A 22,551-nucleotide genomic window follows, 5' to 3' on the forward strand; every position below is an offset into this window, starting at 1 on the left:
ATCTGGGCCTCAGTTTCCTCATCTGTCAGATGAGGTTAAAAGTCATCCTCCTGCCAAGAGGAACAAAATCAAAGCATCTAAAATAACCAAAGATCATTAGATGTGAAGTAGTAACATTATGAGAAAAAAAGCTCCTAGCCTAATCAATGGTGTGAACATTTCTAGACTATCAGAGGGTCAGCGCATAACGCTGACAGTTTACCTATAGGATAAAGTGGACTGTTTACACTCGAGAGTCCTTGAGCTGGGTATGCCTCATTTGACACGGGTGGAATCTGAGCTCAGACAGGGGAAGGAACTGGCCTAAGTTCCAACGAGGCCACAGTAGTAGAGCAGAAATGGAACCAGGTCTGGGACACCCCAGCTGGTGCTTCCTCTGCTGAACTGATCACTGGTTTCAAGCAAGAATAGCATTGGACGCAGTGGCTGCAGTGGGAAGGAAACGTGGAGATGCAAGTCTGAGAGGCAAAGCCTTGGACTGCTTGCCCAGCGCCAGCCAGGAGAGCAACCTGACAGATGGTCGTAATAGTCATCGCAGCAGTGACATGTATACAGCGCTGACTACACCAGGCATTGTGCTGAGCACTTTGCATATAGTAACTCATCTATTTTTCACACTAAACCTACAATAATAAGGAATTCCCTCCATGGTGCAAATGAAGAAGATGAACCAGAGAGGTTAAGTAACTTGGCCCAAGGTCACACAGCTAGTACAGTGTCCATCTCTTGTGGGGAAACCGGTTCAGGCTTCAGTTTGTAGCTATTCACCATTTAAAGCACCTGACTTTCCTTCGCTCAGCAAGCCACCTTCCAATTGCAGGTGGACTCCCCATGTAGACCTGGGAGCCTGGCCCTTCCAGAGCTCACGGCAAAACCAACAAAGTGGGACTGTACTGGGGAGGTCTCTGGAGTCTGTCTGAATTTAAATCTAGGCTCTGCCCCTTTGATAGAGTCACTTAACCTCTCTGAACCTCTTCCCTGGGCATATCCCATGAGTTTGGTTCGGTCAGCTTTGGGGGAGCAGGAAAGTCAGACTCCTGGAGCTATGAGGATGAGAACCAGATGGCAATAAGATACTAGATGCACCAACAAGACGCTGGCACCCAGAGTTGCCTACCAAAGAGCCCGGATCAGCTGGAATGGGGGGGAGCGGGACGCTGCGGGAACTACACCCACAGACAAGCATCCTGCAGCCAGAGTCTCTTACTGGGCCTAGCAGCCAGAAGCTTCCTGGGATAGCAGGAACCCGGCTGGCCCAGCTTTCACACCCCAGTAGGGCCATGACAAGACAGATACACTCCAAGGCTCAAGGCGATCAACTGCTGTAGCAGAGTGGGTCCGAGTTCAGAATGTGGGGATTCATTGTCTGGAGCCAGATCTTGCTGCGCTATGACTTCTTGCCACTGTGCCCCAGATAAGGCCCAGTGGGCTGCCATTCAGTAAGGCCACCCTCACCCCCTTGGGGCAAGCCTAGTGCCAGGCCCCTCCCAGTGCCATCCAGCCCCACTCAGCCCTGGGGGAGCCAGCTAACAGGTTGCCCACACCTCTCTGCATCTCTGCTGGCTTCACTACTTTATGCACTTTCCTTCGGGTTCTTCAGGAGGAAATGTTTGGGAAGTGCTAATGTCTGTCTGTGAGCCAAGGGAAATCATCTGCCCTGAGCCTGGTGAACCCAGGAAGACATGTTCTGCTAAAACAGGTGGTCGACAGACTTTCTGCAAAGGGCCAGAGAGTCAGTATTTGAGGCTTTGTGGGCCATGTGGTCTCTGTTGAGACGACTCACCTCTGATGTTACAACCTGTAGAGGAATGAGTGAGCCGTGTGCCAATAAAGCTTTATTTACAAAACCACATGGTAGGCTGGGCTTGGCCTATGGGCAGTGATTTGCCAACCCCTAGGCTAGGAGATTGGAGAAGGCAATGGCACCCCACTCCAGTACTTTTGCCTGGAAAATCCCATGGACGGAGGAGACTGGTAGGCTGCAGTCCATGGGGTTGTGAGAAGTCAGATACGACTGAGCAACTTCACTTTTCACTTGCATGCACTGGAGAAGGAAATGGCAACTCACTCCAGTGTTCTTGCCTGGAGAATCCCAGGGACGGCAGAGCCTGGTGGGCTGCCGTCTATGGGGTCACAGAGAGACACAACTGAAGCGACTTAGCAGCAGCAGCAGCAGCAGGCTAGGAGGTGAGGTTGTCAGAGAAGGGGAGCTGTTCCAAACCCCCAGGAGACAGAAGTGGGTGCTGCTGTGGACTAAATACTCACAAGGCCTTTGCCAGTTGGTTGATCTTTTTTAAATTGTCATCTTGAAGGGTCTGATGCCCTTCCAGGCCTCTGGGGCATGGGCATCTGGGCAGGCCAGGACCAGTGGACAGGAAGAGGTCCCTTAGCCTCTGGAAATGGAGACCCCATGCCTAAACATGGAACAACCTGAGCTCATGCCCACCCCCTCCCCCCTCAATAAGCAGGCCTTTCCTCTTTCCAAAGGAAAATGGGAAGCGGACCAGAAACGAGCCTGTCTTTAAAAAAAAAAAAAAGTCTTTTAAAAACGTGATTTATTTCCCAGTCCCCGAGATCCACAGAATTAATTCAGTTCCGCGGCTCCCACCCCTCTTTGCAGTGCCTTCTCTCCAGCCCACCAGAGCAAGCCCTCTCCCAGGGTGGGAAGGATGCTCCCACCTCCCACCTCATTACAATGAACAGAGGAGGAGAGGCCCCTGGCTCACAAACCCTGGCCCCCCAGCCAGGAGGCAGACATGGCTGCAGGCTCAAGGCTGGGAAAATGGCAAGATGAAGGGTCGGGGTGAAGGAGCAAGAGGCAGGCGCAGCCAAATGAGCAGCTGTGAGTGACACAGACCAACTGCTTCCTGTCCTCCCTGCTGTCTCTACGCCCCCATCTCTGGTGACAGAACCAAGGGCCCTAAGAGCAGAGTCATAGGGCCTGGTGGAAAGCACGGGGCATGTAACCGGGAATCTGCACAGCTGGTTTTGCTGGCTGTGTGACCTTGGGCAAGTGGCCTGACTTCTCTGGGCCAATCCGTAAAATCAGGCATTTGGGGCCCACCGATCTCCAAGACACTGGTTTCGTGTTCTAAGCTCTTCCAGTAGAAACCCACTAGTCTCCGTAACACAAGTGCACCACAGCTGAAACAAATCTTTCCAGAGAACCAGACTGCTTTTCCTGGGAAAACCACTTGAACACATGCTCAGTATATGAAACTCAAATGAAGTAGGCCAACAGTTCAGGGGGCACGTAAGACAAAGAGGAATTGGAGCAAGAATTTTTTAAAAATCTTGGTTCTTGCGCTTTCTCTGCCACTTTAGTTCACTGATTCTGGGCATTTAGCAAATCTCCAAGCCCCCTTTCCTTCTGTGAAATGATGATAAAAATATCTACTTCGTCTTTTTCTTTCCAGGGTTGCTTTAAGAGCAAAGCAGCCTAGTGCCTGTGAAAGGTTTCGGAGCAGGAGGAATTAGGCCTCTGGATACAGAAGGGGAGTGGGTGTCAGGGTCCCTCCTGAGGTCACCCCACAGGAGGTGGGGTCCCTGCCACAGCCACTCCTCCTGGCTCTCTGGCAGCAAGAATCCAGGCCCAGAGGAAACCAGGCGTCAGCAAGTCCTGACATTTAGGAGCCGAACCTGACTCGGGTCAAGTCCAGGTGGTTATGAGAAGTCAAAGAACAACACCACAGGGGCGCCCGACTTTACGGAGGTTCCCCTCGAACACATGTACGCCCACGGACTACATTATGAACACCTGGGTAGACTTCAGTTAGGAGAGGGACTCCTATTGGTTTGTAATAAGGTTTCTTTTAATGTTGAGTAACTCCAGAGCAGTGAGATTTGGGTTCAGTTTAACCAAACCTAGTCTCCAACCATGCTTCCAGGAATTCTCCCCTGGTGTAGAGCAAGTTCCACCCATCCAAACTAATAAATCCAGAGTGGGCTGTGAGCCCAGGTGGGAGAGACAGAAGAACAGCACAAACTCCTTGGAGAATGAAAGCAAATCACAGGCTCAGGGGGACCAGGGCAGGGTCACCCGCCTTATCGGCTTACACGGCCCCCGCCCTGGGCTCCTGGGCCGGGAGGAGGAGCTGGACCCCTGCCAGGAGTGAGCACTCCACTGTCTTCTCTGCGTCTTTCCACTCTTCAGTATCTCAGCGTACTTGAACACTCAAGACCTCTCTCTTCGGGAACTTGATTGTTCGTACGGCACTGCAACCCTGAATGGATTTCTAAATATCTGTGGTATTCAAGTCTTTTCTCTGCTTTTGTACAAGGGAACTATACACACAGGGCTAGATTTCTAAAGTTTCCTACGGGCGCCACGTGCTTCTTTTCCCTTTTTGACTAGGCCACCAGGGAACTCAGCCACTGCTTTCAGGCCATCAACTAATTGTCCTTAGTTGCTCAGTCACCTCCGACTCTTTGTGACCCTTAGGACTGTAGCCCGCCAGGCTCCTCTGTCCATGGGATTTCCCAGGCAAGAATACTGGAGCGGGTTGCCATTTCCTCCTCCAGGGGATCTTCCTGACCCAGGGATTTGAACCCGGGCCCCCTGTATCTCCTGTACTGCAGGCAGACTCTTTACTCTCTGAGCCATACTAGCCCTGTAATTTAATCGTAGAAGGAGAAGGAACTACTTTTTCACTAGGAGACCATATATCCCTGTTGCGGGCAGTGTCTTGTCGTAGGCATGAAGTAACTCAAACCTTTACCAGAGCCCTCCAGGGCTAACAGGCCTTCACAAAGAAGTAGCAGCTTGACCTACACGATATATGGGGCCTGAAATAGGTCACCATGCTCAGAGCAGCGGAAACAGGCACGACAGTGTAAGTGGCATGAATGGCATCCGGAAAAAGCATGGCATGAATTAAGATGGCCAAGACAGAGAACAAGTAATAGCTCAAACATGACTTCCAGTCCAAAGTCACAAAGGTACACGTTGGGGATGGTTTGTGTAAGGTGTGTGAGCTGCTGCCCGCAGGGGGTCCCTTTCTGCAGCTTGCTCCAGGGTGAGCGGCAGCCTCCAGCTCGTCCTCAGTGCTTAACAGTATGAACAGATCATAGCCCTGGACTGGAGGGGCACCGGTGCTGGTACAGTGACAGCCCAGCCCCTTGGCCCTGCCTCTGACGCCCGCAGCCTCTGACGCCCGCAGCCTCTGACGCCCGCAGCCTCTGACGCCCGCAGCCTCGAGGCCCGGCTGGCTTCAGGGCGGCGTGACATGCGGCCCGCCCTGGGCTTGGTTTAACACTCTTCTGTCCTCAGTTTGAGATGTTTAATAATTTATGAACAAGAAGCCCCATAAATTTTGTAGGTGGTCCTGCCCAAGGTCTGAGGGTTCTGAGCCAAAGAATTCTGAACTAAACAAACAAGGCTGGAAGGAGCATGTAGGGACTCAGGACCAGAGAGAAGAGTACGTAAAATCACACAGCAAGTGAGTGGCAGGGCTGAGGCTACATCAAACATACTACTTCCCACTTCTTTAACATGCAAGACCGTTTGATGGGCACTATCTAGTTTAATCCGATGACAGTCTGTACTTCACAGACACAGAAAGTGAGGCTCAAGAAAGTTAAGGTTTTCCCCAAGGCCCCACAGCAAGGAAGTGATGGATCAGACTGGAGCCCAGGCAAGCTGGTGGGAATGGGGAACAAAGGGTTATAAAAACGGGGGACCTCATTCTCTGGTTCCCCCCCCACCACCACCGTGGCCAATGGCCAAGGGAGGCTCGCTTATTTTTGTTGGGCTTCCCTTGGTAAACACAGCCATATTCCTCTCATTTTGCTCTCAGTAGGAAGGGGCCTGCCTCCTTCCCTGGGACCCGCCTTTCCCAGAATCCAGAGTCCATGTGGGGGCAGCCCAGCCTGGGGCAGGAATGCACCACTAAACCGCTGGCCACCGAGCCAGGCGGTCAGAGAACAGTCAGTCTCCCAGCTCAGGTGGGGAATGGGGTGGGGTGGGGGGAGGGCGGTGCTGGAGCCATTCCAGAGGCCCTTGGGGACTAAGTCCAAGGACACCCACACAGAGGCTAAGGTTGGGTCCAGCAGAGAGAGCCCAGCTCAGTGGGTGTGGGCAGAGAGGCCAAGGCAGCTGCCCAGGGGGGCTGCCAGGCAGCCCTGACTCCTCCTTCCACCGTGCTCTGAAGACCCTCAGCTTTCTGGTTCAAGATAGGTGTTGCGGTCATCAGCTGCACTGTGGGCAGACAGAGGGGTGCTGTGTGGGGAGGTCTCCTACAGCTGCTGCCTGACCCCATGGCCACCCCTTGGGGTGATGGCCTCCCCCTCAGCTTTCTGGCCCTCACCTCTCCCCACGCCAAGGCACTAGTGTGCATGGAAGACACAAACTCAACACTGTTCAGAGTTCCCGGATCCCAGCCACGCCCTCTCTCCCTGGGGTGGCCTGCCTTGGTGGTCTTCTCCCACTTACTAGGATATCCCCTCTCCAATTCTCCCACCCACCAGCTCCCCCGGCCAAAGCCGGTGAGAATGAGGCAGTAGCAACAGCAGAAACAGAGGCCCAGAGATGAAGTGAGCGGCTGCTGGGTCTCCAGGCCCCTGCCCCGCAGTCCAGCCCCTCCCCTGGCTCCATCTCCACAAGAGCCTGGAGAGGTGGCATAGACAGCAATGGACCCAGGACTGACAACACCATCCCAGGGCCACACAAAAAATGCAATGCCTTCTTTTCTCCAGACTGGACTTCTGCCATCAGATTATCAATGAATCCACTGCCAACTGTCTAATGAGCATTTGCCACAGCTGGAGGCTCCCAGCTACGACACATTGACTCTCCAGCCTCAGGAATGGGGCACAGATATTTACAATCAAATACACTCTTCCAGGTGTTCCTGACCGCTTCAGGGGTCATAGACATTTGGGGGAGCCTGTTTGGCTCCCTCAGCCACCTGCCTGGCACGATTGAGGCTGCCACTCAAGTGAATCATTATTGTCCCAGGCTGCCCGGACCTGACCATTGAACAGGCTAGAGCCAGACACCGCAGGCAGGGCCCCGGGAGGGGATTCTTGGGGGTGGGGGGAGGGGGATGATGCAGCGGGGCTGAGACCTGGAGGCCTTGCATCTGCTGGACCCCACCTCTGGAGCAGGGCTCACAGTGACATCTGGCTGGATACTGTCAGGGGAATGTCTGGATAGCGCTGTGGTCCTATCAAGCATCGGAAGAGCAGGTGCTTCTTCAAAATTTGTTACGAGTCTCTCCAACCAGATCTGAAGTTCCTTCAGGGTCTTAACCCTCTCAGCCTCCTCACGGCACACTGAACACAGCAGGCGGTACATAGCAAGTCCCCAGTGGCTGATGGAAGGACGTCTACTCAGTGCACTCACTCCTCAAGGTTTCGTGGGGAAAGTGAGGTCTGGCTGACCTCACTGCTCCAGGGCCTTTTTGATCCCCAGGGCCCTGCACTCCCTCTAGCCTAGGTTTTGGCTGGGGTGGCCCGAGACACATACAGGCATCCTCAGGCTGGGAAAGACCCCGAGCCTAGTTGGTGCCGCACAAGGTAACTCACGGGCAGGCCCCCAAGCCCGGCAGAACACCCCTGGAAGCTGCAGGCTTCCAGCATCTGCTGTAAAGCCCTTCAAAGAGATTTAAAAAAATTGTCCATGAGCAATATGGTCTATGGCAAGATGGATGTTGCAGGAAATGGGAGTCTGAGCAAAAACAACTGGCTTATCTATGATGTCTGGTGGGAGCAGGGCTCAGCAGAGCTCGCCACAGCCTCCCAGGGTGTGTGCCTGCAGCCTTAGGCCTCTCCTCACCCCCATCCCGCTCCTGCTCTGCGTGGGTCTGGACCAACCCCTTGAGCTTTCAGATGCCACGTAAACAGAGAAGGCTATGTGTGTGCACACGAATGCATGCATGCTTTCTCTTTCTCACACACACACACACACACGCACACACACATAGTTTGGGAAATCCCCACATCTGGCTCTCACGTGACTGAGCTATGCCCAGGAGGCCGCAGCTGGGAGGGTCAGGAGTGTGCAAGCTCTCTGGGGGAGCATGAAGTTAACTCTTTGGCATCACAGCTCTGGGACTCCAAGGGAAAGCCAGGGAGGAGACCAGTGCTCAGAAAGCCCTGGCATGGCTCACTACGCAAGTGTGGGAAGGTGGGGCCACTTCTCAGGGTCCCCCTGGTCTTCACCTGTGACTGGAAAGGGCTGCTCTTTCTTTGTCCCTGTCAATCCTGGTCAACCGTCAGCTGCGAGGGAGACCCAGTAGATGAAGATTCCCTCCCCACCAGAGACCCGTCTGTCAGTCAGGGATTTAATGAGCCCTTCCTAGTGCTGGGCCCCTGGCTGGGTGGGTTGTGGCCCTGGAATCGTATGGAAATGGGGCACGTAGCCCCCAGGAGACCACTGGAAGCCACAGTCCTCCTAATAATAAGGAACAGGTCAGAGGGGGCCTTTGGTCTTTGGGGCACGTTCTCTCCAACTTAGGCACATGTATTATTTTATAAATCAGAACTTTTAAAGCTTCAACAACTTTAGTGAATGAGTGACCAGCTGCAGTGGTATCTCTGAAATAGCACCACCCAGAAGGTATCGGGGGACACAGAGGACGCACCCCAGTCCAGTGGCGAGGACGTGGCACGCTCTCACAGCCAATGCTGAGCCTGCCCAGATGCCTCTGCAGGCTGCTCTCCCTCTCCTCCGGGCTGACTCATTGAAAACCTCAGGGAACCAGGGGTGGAAGGCCTCACTCAGCACCCCACCCCCAAGCAGATCTATGCCTCCCTGGGGGAGGCTCCCTCCATCACCCCGCCTCCCATCGTAGCACTCGGACATCACACCGTAACTGCTGTTTACTTTCCCATCTCCCAGACCCAACCAGGACCCAGGCCTCAGGATGCCCACCTCAACATCCCTGGGCTTGGACCACAGAGCCTGGCACAGAGGGGATCCTGAGATGTTCACTGGACAAAATTTACATGACAGCCACAGCCAGTGCCAGGGAGTCAGCTCTAGGTCTGGCAGGAACACCTAATCCTAGGGAGTCTAATACCAGCATCCATCGGGAAACTCACTTCTTATCAATCTAGCTAGCCCTTGAGGGTTCCCCCACCCCCACCTCTGGGAGAGCCGCCATGAGTGTCGGGGGAGCCCTGGGCTTAGAGCAGAGAGGGCAACCGAGGTCACTGAAGAAGTTGAGGAAGGGGCCCTCTTACTCAGAACCCTGTGACCAAATGCCAGGGATGAACTGACAGAGGGCTCTCAGAGCCACTGGGCTCCAGGCAGGGATGGTGTGTGGCCAGGCCATGCGGACCAGGAGGCAGGCAAGGAGAAACTGCCTGACCCGGACAGATCCGGGACAAAGGATGTTAAAATCTGCCCTGTTTGCAAGGTCTCCCCAGGGGAGCTGATGCCAACGGAGACAGTCTTAATTTGGCTTCTTGTCACTAGCTGTCATCACAGCTTTGCAAGGACTTCACCCTGCTGCCTGGAACAGTTATGTACCCAACCCTGACACACTGACCCAACATTCAGGGAGCTTAAGGTGGCCCAGGGCCAAGGGGGAGACCCCGGATAACAGGAAAGGCAGACGCCTATGGGGGGCTTTTCCTACACCACTGTATCCACTAGCCAAATGCAACATCAGGAGGAAGCATCTTGAAGAGGATGAGCACGGGGAAGTGAAGGGAATTTTTGACATGGCTCGGTTTTCCTGGTACAAGAATCCAGTTCTAATGCTAACAAAATCCATCTTCTTACCAGCTGCTTGGGTCACATGTGTCGATGACAAGATCCAGGGGGCAAAGCAGAGAGAGTTGGGGAAAAACACTTTTTTTCCTCGCAAAAGTCTAAGTTTCGCTGAAACGCTGGAAAATTTTTCTTTGCCGCCACATTTCAGGACTGACCAATTATAAAAATGTCACGAGCCAACTGAGTTACACACGCCACATTTCTGTTTCTAAACAAAGTAAAGTTCAGATCAGAAAAAGGTGCTAACACAATAAGTAATGCACATTTCCCCCGAATCTTTGTTTTTCCACTGGCTTTGTCGTTACTGGAAATGTTGCCTCTTTTGTCACATGTTTATAAACCAAAAAGCCCAAGCAGGGATTTGCTGGACCACAATGTAGGCGTCTCTTCTCCTGAAGAAGAAGACCTTGTGGAAACAAAGCTGTCCTCATAACTGCCCCCACCCCTCACCCCAGGGACATGGCCAAATGCACCCTCCAGGAGCAGCCCCATTGAGTCACAGTCCACCCTGGGGGTCCAAGCTTTCTGCCCCCTCACTCTCTGCCTACCCTGAATATGGCCATCAACCCATATGGATGACCCATCCCAAATTGAACCCAGCCTGGATATCAGGGTATACCTGGGGAGCCCATCAAAGCTGGCTGGTGTTTCTGGGTGCCATCCCTAGAGCTGCTTGTTTGGTAGATCTGGGTCTGAGGATCTGTGCTTCAACAAGCAGGCTCAGGACTCTCAGCGCACCCCTGGGCCTTAGCACATGCTGTCCCCTTCCAGACCATCTTCCCATCACCCCAGCAGGAGAGGTCAGCTGACAGGCCCGAGGTCCAGAAAGAAGCTGAGCAAGCAGGATGGAGGGGATCAAGGCTACCCACCCTCGAGTTGCCTCACTTCCCAGGTGTGAGATATGTACTCCCAGGATTCGGGGAGCCCTCCCCTCCCCCACCCCTGCTCCGTGTGTCCAGGCCAGTAGGGCAGTGGGACCACACTGCCTATGGCCAGACACACACTTTCTCCATCATCACTGCCACATAGGCTGGCGGTGGAACTGCCAAACCAATCAGCCTCCTTCATTCCCAATTAGTTGGCTTTGAACTCCAGGGGTGACATCAGGCTGGGGACCCAGAGCCACACAAATAAAAATTATTTAAAAACACCAGCCCGGGTGAGATGCGCCAGAAGGCAATGCCTTCACGAGACACGTTCACTCTTGGAACAGGCCGTCGGAGGGTGCCAGGAATGTCTTGGCCGTGTTCTCCAAGCAGCCTGGGCCTTTCTCCCTGAGGGTTGATGGCTTGGGCAGAAAAGAAAGCTTTGGAAAAGGCTTGCTGATACACTCTCCCAGGTTTCCTTTCCAGACGCATCTCCTGCCCTCCCCCTCTTCCTAGCCCTTCATGTCTGCCAGGCTAGACAACCTCTTCTTCCCTCAAACTTTCAAACACATCCCAGACCCAGAGTCCTTGCTCAGACCGAGCTCTTCTACCAGGAGTGTCTGGCCCCCTCTCTGCTCATACCCACCCCTTCCATCCTCCAGCAAGCATCTCCAGCCCCTCCCTTCTTGGCTGGTGCCCCCCCCCACCCACCTCAGCCCCTTCTGTTTGACTCCCATACATCACAGCCCATCCTGGCCCTCATTCATCAATGAATCCCCAGCACATCCTGCTTTCTCAGTTGAGCTGTGACCTCCATGAGGCCAGGAACCAGTAATCACTTAAAAGAAATGAAAGCCTCCAGGGGAGGACTGAAAGCTGCAGTCATCTGCTTTGTCTCTGCCCCTCTCCGTCTGTGGCTGGTAAGCAGGGCCGGCCGGGGTCTGAGAGAGGCTGGCCCTACTCTGCGTCCTGGGGTGGGCTGGGGGTACATTTGTCCCAGGGGAAGACGAGGCACCAGAGGCTTTTACAGACCTGCTTTCTCTGCTTCACCCTGGCCCTCCTCACACCCCTGCCTCATTCCAGGATTTGGTGGGAGTGCCATGAGCAGGAAGCCAGGTTCTGCCTGCCCCTCCCCTTGGGAAGGCAGTGGCCCCTCTCTTAGTCACTTCCTCTGTCAAAGGAGGGCAGACTACCTTTTTATAGTAGTCAGAACCTACAGGCAGGTTTTGCTTTAAGCCAAATACACCATGAAAGTGAAGTCGCTCAGTCGTGTCCGACTCTTTGCGACCCCATGGACTGTAGCCTACCAGTCTCCTCCATCCATGGGATTTTTCAGGCAAGAGTACTGGAGTGGGGTGCCATTTCCTTCTCCTTATTAAAGACCAAATTCATACAAAGAGAAATGAAGTGATACTAGTCACAGCCTGCAAAGGGACCCTTTACCTCAAGAAGAATCTCTTGTGCCCAATGGGTTCCCTCTATAGATACCGCAGTGGGGTTGGGAGCTCTCTTGGGGCAGGCCCTCTCCCAGTCTGTGGAACTCCTGCCAGAGGTCTCCGGAGCCCAGTCCTGCTCTCTCTGGATTCCTCAGGTCTCAGGAAGGAACGGACTTCAGTGGAAAGAGGTTTGAATCGGAAGAACCAGATTTGAATCCTGTCTACTTGGCTAGGTGACCTTGGTGACCTGGACCTACCTCCCCTGGCCTATAAAAGGGGGATAAGACCACCTGCCCAGGTTATCAGGAGGCTGGCTGGCAACCATGAGATGGTGCACACACAGCCTTCCCCCTCTGAAAGGAGTCTCTCCTGCAGGACGTAAATGCCAAAGTCAGTAGTCCCTCCTGTTTAAGAGCTGCTTCTACTCAGAAATGGCTTAACCCTTGGTGTCTCTTGCACCAGTCACTTCCCATGTATTAACTCCTATCCAAGCCTCAGACGACCTGTTGAAGTGCTTTCATTATACTCATTTCATAGATGAGCAAACTGAGGCACAGGGAAGTTAGGACTTGCCCAAGACCACGTGGCTGGCAGAGCTGGGACACAAAACTAGGTGTTCCGGCTCCAGAGCCTGTCTTAACTCTACAGAATATTCTGAGACTAGATTCTGTCTCCTATGAGGCCAGGGCCTTGGCTCACAGAATGAAAATTATGCTTCAAGCCAGTTCTTTTTAACTCTCAAGTCCCCTTCCTTTCTGAACCTATCAATAATTAAAAGAACAACCATGGCGGCTGCTATCATTGGGAGCATGCTATGCGCCACCCCCTGCTAGTTCAATCCTTACCATTCATAGAGGCAGGCACTATTTTTACCCCCATTTTCCATATGGAGGCATGAGGTCGGAGGTCAAGCAGCTTGCCAGTCACAGAGCCAACACGTGGCAGAGCAGGAGCTCAGACCCCGTCTGACACCAAAACAGAAATTCTGAAGTCCAGGTGACACACTTCTCTGTCATCATACTACAGTAATACTGATCTCGTGAACTCCATCCAGTGATGCAACCTGTGTGGTACTAAAATGGAAGCTGGGTGAGCTTGCCAAGGTTCCAAGGAAAAGCATAAAGTAAACAGGATTTCACGAGGAGCATCAACACTGACCTAAAAGAACAAACTTGCAATACACTTGAGCAACCTCATTTGCATTTAAATGAGCAGCAGCTCATCACAGGACTCTGGGGTGGGATGCGGCCTCAGACACAATCCCAGGGCCAGGATGATCCCAGAGGATCCATGGACGCCTGCGCCCCCTGGTGGAACTTCCTAGCCACCGGAACTGGAGCCATGCAACCTACTAGAAGGGTTGGGGCCTCAGTCCATCTTTTCAGGTCTGAAGAGAACGCCCTGCTCTCAGGTGTGGGGGGGGAGGGGGAGGGTGGAGGAGGTTGGGTGATGGGGCTCTCCTGCAGCAGTGCTCACCTGGGGGAGGCCAATCACCGACTGGCCCAGCCTACTGCTGGGCACGGCACAAAGCCCTCTAACTGCATCACACCCTCGAACCTTCTGCACGTTCCTGCAGGTGGCCGCTACTCCATTTTCAAGGGCGTGCCCATCACTCGGGCTAGGCTACGATCCCCAGTTATCCAACCACACACTCATGCAGGAATGGCTCAGGAGGTATTATGCAGGGGTGATCAGGTTCAACATTAGCCGGCTTTCACAGATGTTACACTTGATACTCTGAGGGGCCCTGGGTCCCTCAGCTGAAATGCTTTAATGGGCAGAGCTGAGGTGTTACTGCAGAAGAAATTTCACCTGTGGACTGCAACCCCAGCCTGCTCTTGGGTTTTGGACTTGCCTGACTGGCCCACAATTGCATAAGCCAGTTCCTTGCATGAAATGTAATACACAGTGGCTCCTATGGGTCTGGCTTCTCCAGCTGAATCCAGCCAATACAACAGAAGAGGTGAGGGCATGGAGCTCTGGTGGAGATCTGCCCAAGGTCACGGGGCTGCGAATGGGACCCAGGCAATCTGGCATAAGCTACCCCACGGCCCATGCCATCCTCCACTGCTGTCCTGGCCCCCTCATTGCTGGTCTCCCCTCCTTGGCCATCTCTACTCACTGGTCACAAAAAACTGTTCCAAGAGCTAAGGCAGATCATGTCCCCTCTCCTCAGAACTCCTCAGTGGCTCTTCATCTCTCTCACCGTGAAGGCCGAAACCCTTAGAAGGTCTGACGCGGTCTGAGCTGCTGCCCCACTCCCACATCTCTGCTCTCCCCACTAACACCTTGACCTCCCCTCCACTCCCCCCCAGCCACAGGCCTCCTGGCCATGCTTTGAGCAGGCAGACCAGCACGCTCCTACCTCTGGGCCTTTGCACTGGTTGTGCCCTTGGCCTGGATGGCTCTTCCTTGGGTAACCATGCCACTTCCTTGCTTCCCTGTCCAACAGTACATTGTTGTCTGCACAGTTCATCACTAGAGTGGACTGCAAACCCCTTGAGGGCAGAAAGGCACATTCCAGTCACCTCAACACTACCGGCATACAGCTGGTGCTCAATAAGGGCAGCTGCGATAGCTGGTCTCCAAACAAGCTGTGCTGGGTCCTGCTCCCCAACCTGTGTGCAAGTGCTGTGTCTTGACTTGGCAAAGCCCCGGCTATCTGCCCCTAATCACCAAAACTCCTTCTCTTTCCAGACAACATCCCTGACTTGAGGCCGCAGCAACTCTCCTTCCTGACCTGCAGTGTCATTTACACGCCCAGGCCTTCTTCTTGAATGGTGCTGCCATTCAACCAGCACCAGGGGTTCCTGCTACCTGTGCGGGCCCTGCGCAAGGTCTCTGCTTTCAAGGTGGTGGGACACAGGTAACACAAGAAAACCCACAAGGTAATGAGTGTGGTCAGTGACATGCAGGGAAGAAGCAGGGTGACCTGAGGGGGGCAGCTAGATAGTGGAGGATGGGGCAGCTTCTCTGAGCAGAAATCTTAAGGAGCCAGCCACATGGAAGAACAAGGAACAGCATTAAGGCCAGGGGGAACAGCAAATGCAATTACCATGTGAAGAGAATGAGCCTGCTGTGTTTCACGAATGGAAGGTGACGGGCATGAGAGTGCTGGGATGGGAAAGAGGGGGCAGGGGCGAGGGTAGAGCCCAGGGTGGGATGGTAGGCAGGGGCCAGAGCACACACTGCTGTCTGGGATCAGGGGTTTTTCTGGGTGGGTGGAAAATCCTTGGAATTTAAGCAGAAAGGCACATTCAGTTCAGTTCAGTTGCTCAGTCGTGTCCGACTCTTTGCAACCCCATGAATTGCAGCACGCCAGGCCTCCCTGTCTATCACCAACTCCCGGAGTCTACCCAAACTCATGTCCATCAAGTCAGTGATGCCATCCAGCCATCTCATCCTCTGTTGTCCCCTTCTTCTCCTGCCCCCAATCCCTCCCAGCATCAGAGTCTTTTCCAATGGGTCAACTCTTCGCATGAGGTGGCCAAAGTACTGGAGTTTCAGCTTTAGCATCATTCCTTCCAAAGAATAGCCAGGACTGATCTCCTTTAGAATGGACTGGCTGGATCTCCTTGCAGTCCAAGGGACTCTCAAGAGTCTTCTCCAACACCGCAGTTCAGAAGCATCAATTCTTCGGCGCTCAGCTTTCTTCACAGCCCAACTCTCACATCCATACATGACCACAGGAAAAACCATAGCCTTGACTGGACGGACCTTTGTTGGCAAAGTAATGTCTCTGCTTTTGAATACGCTATCTAGGTTGGTCATAACTTTCCTTCCAAGGAGTAGGCGTCTTTTAATTTCATGTCTGCAATCACCATCTGCAGTGATTTTGGAGCCCAGAAAAATAAAAGTCTGACACTGTTTCCACTGTTTCCCCATCTATTTCCCATGAAGAGATGGGACTGGATGCCATGATCTTTGTTTTCTGAATGTGGAGCTTTAAGCCAACTTTTACACTCTCCACTTTCACTTTCATCAAGAGGCTTTTTAGTTCCTCTTCACTTTCTGCCATAAGGGTGGTGTCATCTGCATATCTGAGGTTATTGATATTTCTCCCAGCAATCTTGATTCCAGCTTGTGCTTCCTCCAGCCCAGCGTTTCTCATGATGTACTCTCATAGAAGGTAAATAAGCAGGGTGACTATATACAGCCTTGAAGGACTCCTTTTCCTATTTGGAACCAGTCTGTTGTTCCATGTCCAGTTCTAACTGTTGCTTCCTGACCTGCATACAGATTTCTCAAGAGGCAGGTCAGGTGGTCTGGTATTCCCATCTCTTTCAGAATTTTCCACAGTTTATTGTGATCTACACAGTCAAAGGCTTTGACATAGTCAATAAAGCAGAAATAGATGTTTGTCTGGAACTCTCTTGCTTTTTCCATGATCCAGCGGATGTTGGCAATTTGATCTCTGGTTCCTCTGCCTTTTCTAAAACCAGCTTGAACATCTGGAAGTTCAAGGTTCACGTACTGCTGAAGCCTGGCTTGGAGAATTTTGAGCATTACTTTACTAGCGTGTGAGATGAGTGCAATTGTGCCGTAGTTTGAGCATTTTTTGGTATTGCCTTTCTTTGGGATTGGAATGAAAACTGATCTTTTCCAGTCCTGTGGCCACTGCTGAGTTTTCCAGATTTGCTGGCATATTGAGTGCAGCACTTTTACAGCATCATCTTTCAGGATTTGAAATAGCTCAACTGGAATTCCATCACCTCCACTAGCTTTGTTCGTAGTGATGCTTTCTAAGGCCCACTTGACTTCACATTCCAGGATGTCTGGCTCTAGGTGAGTGATCACACCATCATGATCATCTGGGTCGTGAAGATCTTTTTTGTACAGTTCTTCTGTGTATTCTTGCCACCTCTTCTTAATATCTTCTGCTTCTGTTAGGTCCATACCATTTCTGTCCTTTATTGTGCCCATCTTTGCATGAAATGTTCCCTTGGTATCTTTAATTTTCTTGAAGAGATCTCTAGTCTTTCCCATTCTGTTGTTTTCCTCTATTTCTTTACATTGATCACTGAGGAAGGCTTTCTTATCTCTTCTTGCTATTCTTGGGAACTCTGCATTCAGATGCTTATATCTTTCCTTTTCTCCTTTGCTTTTTGCTTCTCTTCTTTTTACAGTTATTTGTAAAGCCTCCCCAGACAGCCATTTTGCTTTTTTGCATTTCTTTTCCACGGGGATGGTCTTGATCCCTGTCTCCTGTACAATGTCACAAACCTCAGTCCATAGTTCATCAGGCACTCTATCTATCAGATCTAGGCCCTTAAATCTATTTCTCACTTCCACTGTATAATCATAAGGGATTTGATTTAGGTCATACCTGAATGGTCTAGTGGTTTTCCCTACTTTCTTCAATTTAGGTCTGAATTTGGCAATAAGGAGTTCATGATCTGAGCCACACTAAAATGGACTGCAATGGGTGAATTTAACTCAGATGACCATTATATCTACTACTGCGGGCAGGAATCCCTTAGAAGAAATGGAGTAGCCATCATGGTCAACAAGAGTCCGAAATGCAGTGCTTGGATGCAGTCTCAAAAACGACAGAATGATCTCTGCTCGTTTCCAAGGCAAACCATTCAGTATCACAGTAATCCAAGTCTATGCCCCAACCAGTAACGCTGAAGAAGCTGAAGTTGGACGGTTCTATGAAGACCTACAAGACCTTTTAGAACTAACGCCCCAAAAAGATGTCCTTTTCATTATAGGGGACTGGAGTGCAAAAGTAGGAAGTCAAGAAACACCTGGGGTAACAGGCAAATTTGGCCTTGGAATACGGAATGAAGCAGGGCAAAGACTAATAGAGTTTTGCCAAGAAAGGCACATTATATGTCCCATGTTTGGAGGAGTTCACTGTGTGGCGTGGAGAAAAGTGTGGAGAGGCAACAGTGGGAGCAGACAGGCTGAGGGGGAAGCTGAGGTCCTCTGAGGGATGAAGGGGGCTTCTAACAGATGTGATGGTGGAAGTGGGACAAGGGGATGGGTGTGGAGGGCAGGTGGGCAGGTGAGAGGAGGGGAGGAGTCAGGGATGACTTCTTGATGCTGGGCTTGAGCAACAGGGTGGGTGGTGGGAGGAGGAAGATGCGAGAAGGAGCAGGTTCCATGGAGGGAAGGAGCAGAGATAAATTTGAGGCTACACTGTCTTCTGGGTATCAAAGTCTCCAGTCCTGCCTCCTCTGTGAGGCTTCCCTCTGTCTGAGCACTTTCTTCCTGTGCACTCCACCCTCCCCAGGTCTGCGTGGTAGTCCTGGCTCTGTGCTCCACAGGAGATCCCTCCAGGAGATCCTCCAAGGATGAGCCGGGGCTTTGGGGACTACAGTGTGACGAGAGATGGCCAGGAAACAAGCGTTTGTGTTCTTTACACAAACATCCCTGACTGGAGTCACCCTGGGAAGCTTCGTGAGCTTCATCACAGAGCAGAGTGAAACTCCAAATATGAACTCAGACCCCCACTTTGCCACAGACTCCAGGCAGCCACCCTTGGAGACGTAGCTTCTCATTTGTGAAATGGGAATCCCATGAGCCACCATGCAACGTGGCTCTGAGTAGGAAACGAAGAAATAGATAATATAAAGTAGCCAGTACATAGTGAAAGTGAAGTTGCTCAGTCGTGTCTGACTCTTTGCGACCCCATGGACTGTAGCCTACCACACTCCTCCATCCATGGGATTTTCCAGGCAAGAGTACTGGAGCAGGGTGCCATTGCCTTTGCCAGAGGATCTTCCTGACCCAGGGATCGAACCTGGGTCTCCCGCATTGTAGGCAGACACTTTACCGTCTGAGCCACCAGGGAAGTCCTCCAGTACACACTAGATGCTCACTAAATAATAACAGTAGCTAGCACTTCAGGAGAACTGTCCAGGGTGCAGGCAGTGTTCCAGGCAGACTTATATATATAGAAGTTTATGTAATTTTCATTATAACCATGAGCTGTGTATTAGTCAGGATTCTCCAGATAAATAAAACAGAATATTGACAGAGAGAGAAAGAAGAGAGGGAGGAATTGGCTCATGTGACTGTGGGGCCTTGATGAGCCCACAGTCTGCTGGGGGTATGCATATAGGCTGGAGACTCAAGGAAGAGCTGCAGTTCAAGTCCAAAGGTGCTGGCAGAATTCCTTCTTGCTTGGGGGAGGTTGGTCTTTCCCTTAAGGCCTTCAACTGATGGATGAGACCAACCCACATTAGGGAGGGTAATCTGCTTTACTCAAGGTCCACTGATTTAAAAGTTAATCTAATTCAAAAAACATCTTCACAGAAACATCCAGAATAATGCTTGACAAAATATCTGGGCACTGCAGCCCAGTCAGGTTGACACAGAAAATTAACTCTACAAGGTGGTAAGAATAGTATCCCTAGTTTACAGAAGGGAAGACAGGCACAGAGAGGGTAGGAGGAACGCCCAAGGTCTGAAGAGCCAGACTCTAAACTCCTGCCGTCTGGCTCCAGAGCTGACTCTTTTAACCATGACAGTAAGTGGCCATTATCATAAGCACAGCAGCATAAATTAAATTTCTCCATCCATCCTTTTCCTGGCCTGAGAGTGGAAGGCAGAGAAACCGGGGAAGCTTTCCCTGGGTGGGGCCCTGCCTTGCTTAGGAAGCAGCACAGACTCTGAGGCTCAGAGATTGAGGGCTGGTAGGTTATCTGGGCCAGTCCACAACTCTACAGAGGAGGAAACTGAGGCTGAGAGTAGAGAAGGGACTCACCAGGGGGTCCCAGGGCTTCAGAAAGTGATGATGATGACAATAAATCATGCTTCTCCAGCAGTTACTGTCTCCTAGGGACTTTTCTGCATTAACTTCTTGAATCTTCTACATGTGAGACAGAGAGCATCTATATCCCTGTTTTTTTAAGGAATGAGGAAACTGAGGCAGAGAGGTCATGAAACTGGTGCCAGAATCTCAGCCCAGGCTCAACCAGTCACTGCATCTCTGAGGTTCGGGGCAAGTTTCTTGGGGAGGAGGGGATGTACCTGTGTGCTAAGTCACTTTGGTCATGTCCAACTCTTTGAGACCCTATGGACCATTAGCCCTCCAGCCTTCTCTGTCCATGGGATTCTCCAGGCATGAATACTGGAATGGGTTGCCATGCCCTCCTCCAGAGGATCTTCCTAACTTAGGGATCGAACCAGCGTCTCTTAAGTCTCCTGCATTGGGAGGTGGGTTCTTCACCACTAGCACTACTCCCAGGCTTGCCCCTCCTTCCCAGTTCCCCCACTTGGGGCTCTGGCTACAAGGGACCGGTGAGAAGACGCTGCAGTTTATGAGGCAGCCTCAGCCTCCTGTTCACGGAGGAAATGCCCCGCAGTACAGCGGTGTGCACACCTGAAACACCCCTGCCCATGTGACAGGCATGTGTGTGCATGTGTCTCATCCCACAGCTGGACACAAGCACACACGCCAACCCACAAATGGATACGTGCCAACACACTGGCACACACACCTAAACAAGTAAACATCCTCAAGAGCACACAACTATGAAATCCCACGTGAACACACACGACCCCCACACATACACATGCCCCCTATACAGGACACATCTTTCCTCATCCCACTTAACATATAAGCAAACACGGATACACACAAACCATAGGAAGCCACACAGAAACACACCATGCAATCACAGCTACCCCGATTCACAGCCCATCTTTCACACACAGGCATGTTCCTCTACTGATCCAGGGGTCAAAGCACCTAGACACAAGTACCTGCCCACAAGGTGAGCCGCTAATGTGAGCCATGGATTCTTCCACACTTCTCACACCCCAGGGGCCAGAACCGCCCCCCTCGGCTGTCCACCCCCACAACTCACCACCCCCATAAGTAGGAATAACACAGATCGTTCCAATCCCTTCCCTACCCGGCAACTCCCAGTACACACTCATCCCTAAATACAAGGGACCACCCTCCCACAATTCACTGCACCCTGCCCACTTGCAGGTATTGGCCCAGTTCCTCCCCCCACCCCCCTGCGAGAATCCTGACCCCAGAGGGCAGCGCCCAGCACACAGCATCCAAGGACTTGCTCCGCAGCTCCCTGTCTCCACCTTCTTGGCAAACTCGGGGTGAGCCCTGGCACCTGCCGTGCCAATGCCGGGGCAGGTCAGTGCCCTACCACCCGGTCTCCGAGGGCCACCGCGCAGAGCCCCCACGCCCGCAGCGTGGACCAGGCGCTCACAGTCCAGGGAGGAGGGGCAAGGCTGCTCCTCAGGCGTTAGAAACTCACAGTCACTCGGGCACGATCCCCGCCCCACCACACACCCCCCAACGCCCTGCTCCTGGATCTCACCTTCTCACGGGGAAAATCCAGCATGTCTATTAACCCTTCCGTGGCTGCCGCACCGCGGTAAGGACCCAGGGAGAAATCCCAGCAGTGCCCAGCAGTCGGCCCCGCAGCCCCAGGAGGAGGATCCGGCTGCACACGTAGCGCGGATCTAGGGGGCTTAGGCCCCCCACTCTCCATGCACCCACTCCCATCAGCACCGGGGAGAACCCGAGGGACGCGGAGGGAGGAGGGGTTGCGAGTACCAGAGGTCTTAGGGGGCAGGAGCTGGGGATGGGGGCAACAGAAAGGGAGCAGGACCACGGGGCAAGCGGGCGAGGACAAGCCCTCAGAAAGTCCCCCGCAGGGTCAGAGCGGCGCGTGCACGAAGCGGGAGGGAAGGTTGGAGGGAAGAACGACCGGAGGCTCCCTTACCTGATTTCCTCTTGGAACTGCCGTAGTCTCTGAAAAAGAAGCAACAACACAGAGACATGGTTAGGGTCGTGCGGGGGCGCGAGACTGCTGCGCTGCGGCTGCAGGGCACTCGCGGGCCGCTGCTCATGTGATTCCCGCTGCCGGCGAGCCGCGCGCTCCGCAGCCGCACGCACTGCGCGCCGCGCCAGCCCGCGGGGGCCCCGCCTGCTCTGCCACCCCTCCGGCCGCGATCGGCCCGCCCCGCCCCGCCCGGCCGTCCGCACCCCCGCCCGGCCCCGCCCCGCCCGGCCCCGGCTCGGTGGGCCACTCGCGCCCTTTCGCAGGCACCTTCCCCCGAACTCCGATGGGGGAGGACGAGGCAGGTTTCCAAGCAGTTCATTAACAGGGAAACTGAGGCCCCGGGGAGTGGTCGCTAGAACCCAGGCCCTGCAGCGCACCGGGAGCCCGCTCCCCACCCCTGCCAAACTTCCCCTCCCAGTGCTTTGCCCACTCAGCCTTTAAAGTCACGATCGAAATGTTACCTCCTTCACCTGTCTTGCCTGACATCCTCCCCTTGCAGGCCCTGCTGTAATTATAGATTTGTGTGACCCTTTGAAGGAAGTCCGCCCCCACCCTAGACCCATGGGTCCCTGAGGTCACACTGTGCCTTGTTCCCTCCAACTGCGCCCCTTGGCCAGGCAGTGGTGATGGATGAATAGGGACTGTAGGCTTAATGCTGAAATGAAAGGCTCAGGCTGGGAACTGGGGGATTCAATAGGGGGTAGGCAGAGCATACTGCCAGGTATGGTGGCTAAACTTCCAGTGAGCACTGGGTTCAAATCCTGTTG

At 53.0% G+C, this 22,551-nt stretch overlaps 1 protein-coding gene and 1 long non-coding RNA gene across 7 annotated transcripts in view; both read right to left on the reverse strand.

Moving 5' to 3' along the window:
- The window catches only part of SH3PXD2A (SH3 and PX domains 2A), a 247,911-nt gene that overhangs the window by 65,160 nt on the left and 160,200 nt on the right, over window positions 1-22,551 (reverse strand). For 5 of the 6 annotated variants that reach the window (XM_006067746.4, XM_006067744.4, XM_006067745.4 and 2 more), the window contains one exon: window positions 21,725-21,753. In XM_006067746.4, coding sequence (XP_006067808.1) covers window positions 21,725-21,753 — 29 coding nt within the window. Of the gene's footprint in view, window positions 1-21,724; window positions 21,798-22,551 lie in introns of those variants that run through there. The other variant, XM_044935073.2, reaches the window with a different exon arrangement.
- LOC123331355 lies at window positions 9,784-15,396 on the reverse strand. Its single transcript, XR_006547936.2, has 2 exons — window positions 10,338-15,396; window positions 9,784-9,926 (listed from the first exon to the last, which is right to left on the reverse strand). It is a non-coding gene; the product is annotated as an uncharacterized LOC123331355 (long non-coding RNA).

Source organism: Bubalus bubalis, chromosome 23 (genome assembly GCF_019923935.1).
Source record: "Bubalus bubalis isolate 160015118507 breed Murrah chromosome 23, NDDB_SH_1, whole genome shotgun sequence".
Lineage (NCBI taxonomy): Eukaryota > Metazoa > Chordata > Mammalia > Artiodactyla > Bovidae > Bubalus > Bubalus bubalis.